Source organism: Tachypleus tridentatus, chromosome 3 (genome assembly GCF_004210375.1).
Source record: "Tachypleus tridentatus isolate NWPU-2018 chromosome 3, ASM421037v1, whole genome shotgun sequence".
Lineage (NCBI taxonomy): Eukaryota > Metazoa > Arthropoda > Merostomata > Xiphosura > Limulidae > Tachypleus > Tachypleus tridentatus.
The window spans coordinates 103,679,754-103,693,349 of NC_134827.1; the positions used below are offsets into that span (position 1 = coordinate 103,679,754).

The 13,596-nt window shown below is 35.7% G+C and overlaps 1 protein-coding gene across 4 annotated transcripts in view; it reads right to left on the reverse strand.

The window, feature by feature from the left end:
* Positions 1–5,196, reverse strand: part of LOC143247646 (uncharacterized) — a 35,529-nt gene extending 30,333 nt beyond the window's left edge. The window contains exons 1-2 of one of the 4 annotated variants that reach the window (XM_076496014.1): positions 4,885–5,196; positions 391–578 (exon numbers count right to left, since the gene is read on the reverse strand). In XM_076496014.1, coding sequence (XP_076352129.1) covers positions 391–552 — 162 coding nt within the window. In that variant the 5' untranslated portion in view covers positions 553–578; positions 4,885–5,196. Of the gene's footprint in view, positions 1–390; positions 579–1,739; positions 1,879–4,884 lie in introns of those variants that run through there. The other 3 variants (XM_076496017.1, XM_076496016.1, XM_076496018.1) reach the window with 3 other exon arrangements.
* Between the last annotated feature and the right edge of the window lie 8,400 nt (positions 5,197–13,596).

Here is a 13,596-nt window from a genome sequence, read left to right on the forward strand (position 1 = left end):
CTAGTAACGAGTGTCCAATTTGAATGAATTTCATTAACGGGAACCCATTACTTCCATCAAAATACCCTATTAACTGACTACGTGATCTTTCCCCAACCCATCAATGTGATTTTTTGAACCAATCACCTGTGTGGTATCATACTAAAGGCCTTAAGAGAATCTAAATGTACCAAATCATGCAACACCCCCCACACATACACACACTTATATTATCCAGGTAACAAACTCCTCAAAAATACATTGACAGATTAGGGGACAAGATTTCCCTGAGTCAACCTTTGTCTGCTTTTTTATGTAATATTTTGCTAATATTCTATCACAGTAAATCTTATTTTACACTACTGACTTAAACATTACCACACATATGCACACAATAAAAATGTTACACACCATCCAAGAACAATCTTTTGATCTGCTATCGTTTTCACACATCTCATCCGAATTAGAAGAAAAAACACAAGTCAAAGACATGACTAGAAGAACAATACAGGCAGAACACAAGAAGTTTTGCTGGTGAGGTGCCAAAGGTGATATCCAAAACACGTGATTCATGGTTTCTCATGCAAGTTTATGAGGCCCTACACAAAAAACAAATAGTAAATATCACTTTGGAGCTTAAAAAAACTTAATCTATCAATGAACAACTGAGATTTAAGAGAAATTCAAAGATAAAATTTGAAGAAAACATGATAAAACAACATTTAGGCAGTCGTAACTAAGTATCAACCCGTCCTTTAACCTTTAAAATATTTAATAAACCTATTAATAAAAGAACAGGAGGTATGTGTAATAAAGATACGTTGCAGATTATTACACATAATGACTTTTGCTGCAGTACTTTTACAGTTTTACTTGTGAAACTATAAACAGCATGAATTTTAATGGGTGCAGTAACAAATATTGGACGTAAAGTAACAATAATATCTTCAATTAATATTCCACATATTTACCTTCATCAATTTGTCAGCTGTTTGTGGTTTGGTTTTTAAATCACAAATTAATTGATAATTAGGCAACTCGGCATGCCAATATCATTTACCAGAGACTCACATCTTTACTGACAGCTAAAAAATTTGCTTGTAAGGTAACCTTATTAGCTGAAAATTTAGTGTGTTTTTTCACAGGTTACATGAATGTGTAAGGGCTAATGAAGTAAGAATTCAGTTGAAAAGCTGGAGACTAGGCTACGTAGAGTTAGTCAGAGGTGCACAGTACAAACATCAGTGGTTGTTTACCTCCTTCACAACACTTTTTAAGAAACATTAAACTTATATCAAACTTAAATAACTTTACATGATATATGTATAGATAAACAGAACAAATAACACTAAAACTGCCACAAAATAAAAATTTTATTATAATCAGAATGGATAACTAGCTGGTATTCAGTTACTGTATGATTTATTTCACTAAAACCTTGTTAGATCTACCAGTGGCTGCATTATTTGAACCAAAGCAACTTAAAAGAAACCAACTATCACAGTTTCCTTCAACAGGAATGAGTAGAAACTTTTTAGCAAGTCACAAAAGTTAAATAAGCAAATATTGGAGAGTTACGCATGCAACATCTGAGCTGCTTAATCTAGTTGGACAGGTTCAGGTATCCTGCATAAGGAAAGCACAGTGTTAGAAGGATCTTGCTAAATAATTCAGCAGAATTCTGATATAAAAATATGTAACAAGTCTATTAAAGTTAACATTTTTTAAGCCTTAAAATGTATTTTCAATAGATACTTGACCTGTTTGCAAATAAAGCCATCTCAATCTTCTTTTTGCTTTCTAAGAATTGGTAAAAAAAATGTTTGTGTTCAGTGTACCAGTCTATACACCCCATCAGTTTTGCATGTCATGTGACTAGTCTCCACCAATAAAGCCACCTATACTGGCACACCTAGCTCCTTCTGTAATTCTTGCTCAATCTTCACTGTCAGAGTCTAAAAAGAACACCAGCATAGGGAAGGAAGGGTGGGAAACATGTGATAGGAAGTAAGTACCTACTGGAAATACATTTTCAGTATAAGAAAATGTTAACTTCCGATACGGTCTTATCTCTGTTCACGTTAAGATGGAATCCACGTTACAAAGGTAGAGGGGCTGGTTTAGGTTCAACAACAATACAAACAAGCAGAAAGTGACTGCCTAAAATGAATGGATCTGTTCCGAGACTAGAACGAAGCATGTTTATGAAGTACTGCAATATTTCAGAACAGGTATACTCTTCACCTTCAAAGTATGAAGTGAATCTGATACGGGCAGAAAAGAGGATGTGCACGAGTGCAATTTATTTTGAAAGGTGCAATCAAAGTAAAATAGAAACCGAATTAGCTACACACATGCACAACCTCAAACAGAGTATTACAAGGCAGATAAAATCCCTGAATCTTAACCATAAGATCAGGGAAAGAAACTCCTGCAATCAGAATTAGAAGTGCTTCTACTGCACACAATCACAGGAACAAGTCAGTGTCATCCAGAATCCAGTATTACAAGAAGGATCCTGCTTCTCACTAAGTGTATAATCATGAGTATGTATGATAGATTAAATTTATAAACTCACTGAGGAGGAAACATCCATGATTCACCACACCGGTGACAAGGAACTGGTAAGGACTCCCATGCTTTAATAGCAGATGAATCCTGAGTTGTTTCTTCAGAAGACTGGCGAGAATGAGCAGAAACCCTTTTCTGCTTTACTGTCACATCTCAACTCTAAAGTTACGGCAGGAACGGTTGTTTTTTAATTTTTGTGCAAAGTTACACAAGGGCTATCTGTTCTCGCTGTACCTAATTTTGCAGTGTCAGACTAGAAGAAAAGCAACTTGTCATCACCACCCACCGCCAACTCTTGAGCGACTACTTTAACAATGAATAGTGGGATTGACCGTCACATTATAACACCCCCAAGGCTGAAAGGACGAGCATGTTTGGTGTGACTGGGATTCAAACCCGTGACCCTTAGATTATGAGTCGAGTGCCTTAACCACCTGGCCATACTGGGCCGGTTAAGAAATAATCTTTGTCAAGTTAGGTTAATGTATTTACTGTTTTTTCTTTCAGAAATGCATTTACAATATACTTCATTATGTAGTCACAAAATATTAACCATACTCACTTCAATAAAATAGACTGAACTTCAAACACACATCAGATACAAGGTCACTGATATATTAAAACAATACAGATCTCATTTTGTTAACCTGAAGTGTAATAGCAATCTAGAAAAGTGTTGGCATTCTACATGTCTTTACCACCCTCGTGAAAAAGGTCGAATTCTGAGAAAAAGGTATCATGAGGGTTGAATTTTGTGTTTTTACACTTTTGTAGAAATATATATGTTCCCTTTGGGACAGTGGTAAGTCAGCAGATTTACAATGCTAAAATCAGGAGTTTCATTCCCCTCAGTGGACACAGCAGATAGCCCGATGCAGCTTTGCTTTACAAAAAACCCTCGCAAAGATTACGAGTCAAACACATTAACCCACCTGGCCATGCCGGGCCGGCAGGAACGGCAGAATCTAAATGTTGGTACAAGTCAACAAGATGTTAAAAATGCAGAGTAAGCTGTCTTTGTAGAAATTGACTTGTGCTGGAAATAAAGATGAAAGATAACATACAAAGAACTTGAGTAAGGAATTAGTTAGTCCTTCAAGACTGTCCCTTACATGAGCCCTTAAGAACTGTTTTTGTTTTAAATTTCATGCAAAGCTACTTGTGGGCTACGAGCACCAGCCATCCATAATTTACCAAAGATATACCAGTGGAAGGGCATCTAGTCAACACCACCAACTCTATATGCAAAAACGGCTCGTTTGGGCTGAGAAAACACTTTTACATAGAAGAGCGAACAACGTTTCGACCTTCTATGTAAAAGTGTTTTCTCAGCCCAAACGAGCCGTTTTTGCATATAAATTTCTCAACAAGTGGGTTTCTCGTCATCACTGACCACCAACTCTTGCACTACTCTTTTACCAACATATAGTGGGATTTACTGTCACATTATAACACCCTCAAGGTTGAAAGAGAGAATAAGGTTGAACCCATAACCTGCAGTTTGCACGTCAAGAGCCTTAACCAACAGGACATTTCTGATTTTGTTTTTTCAGGATATTATAAATTTTTTCTCTCAAGTTCCTGAAAGTAATTTCCACTACTGCCAATACTTGTACCACATACTAGCAAAAACAAACAATACATATTTTACACACCAATGCTTCTAAATTGAAATTACAACTGTTTATTTGACTAACTCTTTACGACAGTTAACATTACAAAACTACATGAGACCACATATATGCAAGATTGGACTCTGCTCAACAAAATTGAAAAGAAAACTGTCTTCTACCACAGCTAAACAAAAGATACTTAATATTCAGAGTTAAAAGAAATAATTTCTCTCCAACAATCAATAACAATATTGCAAAATAACTATTTTTATCGAAAAAGATTAACGTCCATGAATTTTCAGTCATATAATAACTTTAAAAAAATTCAAGGTTTACGTTAATTGGAGAAATATAATCCATAATTTAGTGGTACAAATTTATCAAGCAAAGTTCAAAACTTAATCATTACAATTCACATTACGAACAGTTGAAACAGCCAAACTTCAAATGTCACATTAATATTTAAAAAATAATTTCACAGGAGAGCACCTAACTATTATACAGATAAATTTATGGAAGAAGATGGCAAAGTTATTCTTAAATTTTATAGTATATATTATGAAACGATACTTTTGTTTTACTGACTAAGCCTAATACACATTTCTACTATTTATAACCTTTCTGAATCTATCTTACATTCCAATTTCTTCTACTACCAGTATTACTGAATTAATATCCAAGTTTCAAACACGGTAATACAATACAGCATTTCTAAACTTACTGTTTTTTTGTTTTTTGCCATCCACGTGAGTATCGGTCACCAGTTGAGTATTACGCGTTTAGTTTCAGTTTTACTTTTAAAAGTTAAATTTTACATTAATTTTTCCATGGACTAAACTGTAGTTGTACTGATATTTTGATAATTTACTGTAAATATACAAGTTGTTAAAATAATTCTATACCACTTAGATCATAAAAATTAAAAGTTTAAAGTAGAACTTTACAAACGTACACGTTTCTCTTAATCAGGAAATATTGTTCAGTCTGGCGAAATCTCTTTGCAATACTACTACGTCACACATCCTTCACTTCTTGTCCGTCCGCTCTGTCGTCTGTAAAACCCTGAATAAATTAATATTATATTTTATCACATAAACAATTATAGATATTCAGACAATTTATTGTAATTTTGTATAGTCATACGATTAAATGACAAAAGTCAACCTAGTATGAAACTCAGACGAAACCCCCGTGTTTTTCTTTCATGATGACCTTCACTTTATATTAGTTTTAAAAAAAATTCTATTTCAAAATAATTGTATTAGTTATTTTTGTTTTCAAACTCAACAAATTGGAGCCGTGTGTTATACCGATGTAAAGTTGAAGTTATTTAACTTCTGCATAAAAGTGATTTAACGGTAAGTTAACGGACTTAACAACGTTTAATTTTGGGGTTTGCTTCCCTGTAGAGGTTAAAGCGCAGATAGCTCATTAGTTAGTTGTAGACTAAAAAAAAACAAACCAAAAGGTTTAACCAAAAATGATAGGTCCGCAGAAAAACAGGAGATTTAATCAGAATAATTCTGAGCTTCTGAAAAGGGAAATCTTAAAAAAAAAGATTATAAGCTTAAAGTTTGGTTTCAACTACGCGCAAAGCTACATGAAGGCTACCTGCATTAACCGTCTGTAATTTAGCAGTATAAGACAAGAGGAGAGGCAGCTATTCACCACCACCCACCGCCAACTATAGGGCTATTATTTTACCAACGAATAGTGGAATTGACTGAAACATTATAACGCCCCACGGCTGAAAAGGCGAGCGTGTTTTGTGTGACAGAGATTCAAAACCCCGACCCTCAGGTTACGAGTGGAGCGCTCTCCAATCGCCTTGTCAAGTTTATCGTTTTTTGTTTTTTTTTAATTTCGCGCAAAGCTGCACGAGGACTATTTGTGCTAGCCGTCCCTAATTTAGCAGTGTAAGATTAGAAGGAAGGCAGCTAGTTATCACCACCCACCGCCAACTCTTGGGCTACTCTTTTACCAACGAATATTGGGATTGACCGAAACATTACAATGCTCCCACAGCTGAAAGGACAAGCATATTTGGTGTGATGGGGATTCGAACCCGCTCCCTTCGAATTACGAGTCGAGTGCCTTAACCACATGGTCATGCCGCGCCTCTAGGCCTAAGGTATTACACTAGTCTTGTTTACAATTATTCTCTGTAACAAATGTATTTGTAACTAGCTACATAAAAGAATAAATATTGTTCAATCTTCTCTAAAAGCTGAAAAGGAAACACTGTAAGCATTTACTGAGACGAAAGTTCTATAACATTAATATAGAGTATATAAAGACACGATACATTACTATGGCAAGTTAAGTTATTACAAAAACTAATATAACTAAATTAATTATGCAATGCCAAACTATATACAGAACTATTGTTTAGATAAAACTAAACTACACATAATAATATGATGAAATAACTGAAATAAACATGAAATAAACATCAAAGCTGTTTTCTTCTACCCTAAACATTATGTCAATGAATCAAACTTTAAACACAAGTTTTACTTTCTACCATCCCTAGTACACTTGCAACCTGCATTTTCACGCATAAATACTGTATTTTTTGCTGAAACAATATTAAGAAAGTGTCCAATAAAACTACGAGCTTTTTAAAAAAATTTCAATCTATGTAACTGAAATTATTCTCGAACAACTAAATAAAACACTGGAAACACGGAATTTATATTTACTAGAAATAATTTTGCAAACTCGTTTTATATAACAGTGTTAAATCTCAGACATAGTGCTTATTTGTTTATGTAGTTAAGCAACAAGCCACGCACTGGGCTAACTGTGCTGTGCACATCACATGTAGTTAAACCCAATTTGTAGTATTATAAACCCGTAGATAAACCCACTGGGATAATGTGTGTGGAAGGGGGACGAGATGTAGTGTGAGTCTTTGAAATTTTTGTTTCTTGCGTAAAAACTCACCACCTGCCAAATATTTCAACACTGAAATTTGAATATTATCTTTCTAGTATTAATAAAAGTATCAGTTGCACCTGTATTTCAAATAATACTTTTTACATCACTTATCACAGTCAACTTATCACTAGTTCTGTACATCAAATTCTTTGTCTCAGTTTTGTGTTGTTATTTGTATAATTGATTCAGTCATTTCTACGACACTCGTGAATTCATTCATGTAATATTCATATACACATGAAAGACCACACAGGTGCATTTATTTATACACACATAGACAAACACATTGCCAAACACTTCAGATGTTTATAACAGACTGCTTCTGGCTCGTGTATGAATTAATTTGACAACCTTTCCCTGTTACCTTCCAACCCTACATCGTGGTAGTGATGGTTGGTACTACAAGTCAGGCAACATGAAACAAATAATCATTGACAAATGTAGTACAGTTAAGACTTTTGAACTAAACGTTTAATAAATAAAGAATGGTACTACTGTATCTCAATGTATACGTTTAGAAGAAGCAGTTCCCTTACTTTATATACAATCAGTACATCTCCCACGTGTATAGGTGACAATCTAATGTGTAGATGACAGCTAATGGGAACTCACTGACTTGTCATGGATAGCCAAACACCGAAGAGTCCTTTAAATCAAGTTTTAATGATTGTATTGCTTGGTTGTATTCATTGACCCATCCAAAGCGCATCTCAACTTTGGTTAAAAACGACAACAGTGCTGCAATCTTGAAAAAAAATTGACCCAAACCCAATTATGACGCAAAATCAAAGAAATTTCAAAAGTCTCTCACTCGATCACAGGCTGTAGTCAATCTCTTACTTCTATTGCCTTAGTAGGGATTGTAGAAATTCTATCTACATTGGGCTTCGGAAACTCTACTTTTGTGTGTTTGAGCAAGCATTTTTATTGTTTCAGTTTCAACCCTCCTAATGTACTGAAAGTCCACTCTCTGGTTTAAGCGACACATCATTGACATCTCTTCTATTACAGTCCTTTCAGTGGTGGGCATGTTACATAAGTCTACTCTCATGTCCAGCTTAACTTTTCAGTATGTGGATAGTAGGTGTAAAACGTCCAACCAATGAGAGTTCTCTAATGCGTCCATACATTCATCTATTTATGGTAAAGAAAAAGTGTCAATGTGGATTATTACATTCGTTTATCTAAAATCAACACAGATTTTGACATACTTTCATTATTCCTGACAATCACTACTGGAAATAACTAAGTATTTTCCATAGCTTGTATAACCAACATTCACAGCAATTCAACATTTTTAATCCATAGTGCTCCAGATAAGTTGACACGATTGTTGGTGTATCAGGCTTGCATTGCTCACATTTTTTATGTGGTAAGTTACCACTGTTTTATCCAATTGGCCATTTGGTCCTACAAATACATTAGCATATTCAACCAACAAGCAAATGAATTTCTTATACTGCATTAGGTTCTACTATGTTTACATAAGTAATGAACTCAGACGTGCTGGTAGCTACTTACATGCTTTTGGCCACAATACAAAAGAAGCAACCTGTCGTCGCATCTCTCAACTGTAAGGCATACAGCTAGATAACCAATTACAAAACAATATCGGAACTTCATCCTTCTTTGGACAGATAACTGTATGAGTTAACAATGTCTGCTTTCTGGACAGGAAACAACTTCATATGTGGCTTATGTAAGCAGTACACTAAACCTTGTTACTGGCAAACCATAAAACTCCATTGTGTATGGAAATAATATTGTTCCTTCACTATAAACACTCATTAAGTCAACTATTCTTTGGCTTTATCTTGGTGATATTACACATCGTTTCACCCGTATATTGGTAAAACTTCTATAATATGTCCAGCTGTAGTGCTATCCTCACTTAGATGGCTTGATATACATCATAAATTCTACCAGTGTTCTGACTTCTCCTATGTCAACCAGGAACTTGACCTCTCGCCTTTGTATCATTATAAATACGTATCATATTCTATACAGCACTGAGGGAGCTTGGCTAATCATTTAACATTTAGAATCAATAGTTTGTGTGTTCTTTAAATTTGATGGCCAGGCCCAAGTTAGACTCCACTAGTTTTCCACAATTCTTGAAATAATGTTTTCAGCTTACTGCGCTTTGCTTGAGCCATCAGTCAAAATTTACAGCGTTGTCCACTCTGCTGCTCAACAAAGTAAGGAAACTGTTGGATGACTTATACTACAAAGTGATTGGCTGTAACTAATGTCCCTGCCACATTTGCCGCTCGATAAAATGCATGCAGATCACGTACCAGCGTCTCACCAGATCACGAACTGGACAGGTAAGGGCATTACTGTCACAAGCTGTGTCAGTGTACCCTATGGGCAAGAATCTACTGCATTTATCTACATGAAATATTGCAAGCTGTCAGCGAAGAGTATGAGTCTCTTGAACACAAAGAATCAGATACACTTACAAATACTTTTGTACTAAAGATATTTGCGAAGTTAGCACGACTCAGACTCTTGGTAAGTCAGAGTGTAAGGTGATCGCACGCTCCCTAGTGGGACAGCGGTATGTCTGTGGACTTATGCTGTTAAAAATCGAGTTTCGATGCCCGTAATGGGCAGAAAACAGGTAACCCTTTGTGCCTAACAACATACAGAAGATGGTGATTACAGCTTCCATTAATATATCTTTGCAACCCCTGTTAACTTGACGCCGCTAACTCGTATTTCCCTGATTATTAAGTTAATATATTATAATTTTTCGAATTTATATTTATTACTTTTCTTTGCCCTATTAATCTCGAAAATCCTATTTTTATTACTTTAAAATCTCCCTGGTGGGACAGCAATAATTCTTCGGATTTACAACGCTAAAATCAGAGGTTCGTTTTTCTCGGCGGACACAACAGATAGCACGAGGTGGCTTTGCTATAAAAACAAACGATAAACAATCGCTATAATACTTGTTCTCCATTTTAAAACAGTTTATACAAACGATTCAACAGTGTTTATGTTAACAATACGTTTGTGAACGTGCTCCATGCAGTACTATGTAATTTAGAATCTATATATTCTAACCCTTCAAATATCTTGTTTAAGCCTTTTTCCCCCATAAAATAACAAGGTTTGTTATTGCCTGACGAAAAGCTTCTGCTCAAAACGTTGCAAGTGGTAATAGAGTTTTGTGTGTGTGTGTGTTTTGCTGTTGTTGTTGTTTTTGTTATAGACGTGTGTTTTAACATTTTTAACTATTTTTTCAAGGTGATTGTCAGGTGAATAACAAAAATATATTTACCCATAAAATCGTAAATTGTATTTGTTTAACCACTACAATTTGCTAAACACACATCAAAAGCTATTTTTCCTCACTATCGTTTCATATAGAATTTGATATTTTCTCTAACACAAATGTTGCGAAAACCAAAACAGTGTAGAGTAACCTTTAAAGCTGATAACTCTGGTATCAAATACATAACACCATATTGAATGGCGCGCTGTAAAACGTGTGGACATGCACACTTCCACCCGCGCACGTGAGAGTAATGTAAATTGGTTGTATTTCCTATCACAATGAGAAAAAAAATATTTGTTAAAAATTCGTTAGGGTAAACAAACAAATAAGAACCTTTACATCTAAAGTGTCATAGTTTGTTTTGAATTTCGCGCAAAGCTACACGAGGGCTATCTGTGTTAGACGTCTCTAATTTAGTAGTGTAAGACTAGAGGGAAGGCAGCTAGTCATCACCACCCAGCGCCAACTCTTGGCCTACTCTTTTATCAACGAATAGTGGGATTGACCGTCACTTTTTAACGCCCCCACGGCTGAAAGGACAAGCATGTTTGGCGTGAGAGGGATTCGAATCCGCGCCCTTCGAATTACGAGTCGAGTGCTTTAACCACCTGGCCATACGGGGCCCGTATCACAGTTATTCAAAATATATGTATCCCTTGTTTGATAAGAACCGGTGTGGCCCAGTGTTTAATGTACCAGAATATTCATACAGTGATCTATAATTCGTGTTTCGTTATCTCAAAATATCACTCTACACTTTGGGATCGTAGGTGAGTTATAAGAGTAACTGTCAACTCGAATAGAATAATCAAAGATTTCATGATGGGTGATGTTCATTACCTGCTTTTTCTTCTGTCCAGGTCCTCCGCCAGGAGAACGGCAAGTCTGCGGATTTACAACGCTAAAATCAGGGGTTTGATTCCCTTCGGTGAACACAGCAGATAGCCTAATGTGGCTTTTCTATAAAAAAACACACACTCTTGCTCAGAGGTCCTAAAGTAGAGTCAAAGAACACTGTCAGGTGGATAGTAACAAATACACAATACTGTTAAAGTATTCAGTATCTATAGGTTCACTGAATCAGAACGTCACTGTCAGGTGGAGAGTAACAAATACACAATACTGTTAAAGTATTCAGTATCTATAGGTTCACTGAATGAGAACGTCACTGTCAGGTGGATAATAACAAATACACAATACTGTTAAAGTATTCAGTATCTATAGGTTCACTGAATCAGAACGTTACTGTCAGGTGGATAGTAACAAATACACAATACTGTTAAAGTATTCAGTATCTATAGGTTCACTGAATGAGAACGTCACTGTCAGGTGGATAGTAACAAATACACAATACTGTTAAAGTATTCAGTATCTATAGGTTCACTGAATGAGAACGTCACTATCAGGTGAATAGTAACAAGTACACAATACTGTTAAAGTATTCAGTATCTATAGGTTCACTGAATGAGAACGTCACTGTCAGGTGGATAGTAACAAATACACAATACTGTTAAAGTATTCAGTATCTATAGGTTCACTGGGTACCAAAGAAAGTTATAAGACTAGCATATCAGCTTAAACATAGAAACGAGTAGCCCAGGTAGCACGTGTAGTTTTGCGTGAATATCCGAAAGAAACACACATACAGAGAAATGTGTTTGATTTCTTTAATAAAGAAATACGTTATCTCGCATCTATTAGAATACATTGCTAAATCAACAAATTCGTCTTCGAAAACAGAAGAAGAAATATATTGTTTTTAGTACCTGTTGGAGAAAGTATCGAACATCGTATTATATCTGATAAAGAATTAAACAAGCATTTGTAGTCTTTCCTAGCTAGGGAACTTCTTACATTATTCACTCATTGCTTGACACAAAAACACTTTGACTTAAAATTAAATATATGTTTACGTGCTGTTATGAATAATATTTATTTTCTCTTTCACTTACATGTATGATAGACGTCGCCTCTGTTGCTTAGCGGTGAGCCTAAAGATTTACAACGCTGCAAACCTCGTTTCGAATCATTTGGTGTACACATGACTGATAGCCCATTGTGTGGCTTTATCCTTAACTGTAAACAAAGTGTAAAATTATAACAATAAAAAGGAAAGCACAGTGATACCTCGGTTCTCGAACAATTCGGTTTTCGAGCATATTGTTTGAGAAAAAAAGTCTAGGTTGTCGAACCAAGTTGTCGTGGCCCGAACCTCCGAAATAACCCGACTGATGACTCGAACGACCCTTCGACCATTTTCGGCCCACGCCAAGCTTGCCCAAAACGTTCTAGTTTTTTTTTTTGCTTTTTTGTTGTTTTTCTAAATATTCTGATTAAATGAGCCACCATGGGGTCAAAGAAGGATAATGAAAGCAGCAAACCAAAAAGAAAAGTTGTTAGAGCCACAATAGAGGTGAAAAAAGATCTTATAGCGAAGTATGAGAGTGATGTTCGCCTGTCTGACCTTGCTACACAGTTTGGTATGGTGAAGTCTACAGTCTGCACCATACTGAAAAATAAAGAGGTCATCAAAGGAGCTGATGTTGTAAAAGGAGTGACAGTGTTTACAAAACAAGATCACAAACAATGGAAGAGGTACGAAAACTGTTGTTGATTTGGGTAAACGAAAAACAGTTAGCTGGTGACAGCATTTCTGAGACCATCATTTGTGAGAAAGCAAAGCAGTTGTATGTTGACCTCCTGAAAAACACCCCTGGAACGAGTGCTGATACAAATGATGCCTTTAAGGCTAGTAAGAGGGTGGTTTGAAAAATTTAGGAAGAGAAGTGGCATACATAGTGGGGTGAGACATGGGGAGGGTGCCAGGCAGAAACAAACCTCATTAGACAAGTTTTTAGTGAGAAATAGGTCCAGTGAGTCTCAAGCAGGTTATGAAAAGAGAAAGAACCCCAGAAGGAGAGTTACCTGACGTTTTTATGGAAGGTGACCCCCCTTCCAAACAATAATAACCATCCTACTCTCCACGTTCCTGACCATCTTTCACTTACACCATCAGCTCTCCTCAGCACAGGTAAAGTGCAGTTAAATTTTCATTTATTGTTTTTTACTGTGTTTATAGTTTTTGTGGTTGACATGTAAGTATTATTATACAGGTATAAATAAACAATATTTTTACTTAAAATGTTTCATAATGCGTAATTTTTGGAGGTCTGTAACGGATTAATTTAATTTACAGTATTTCTTGTG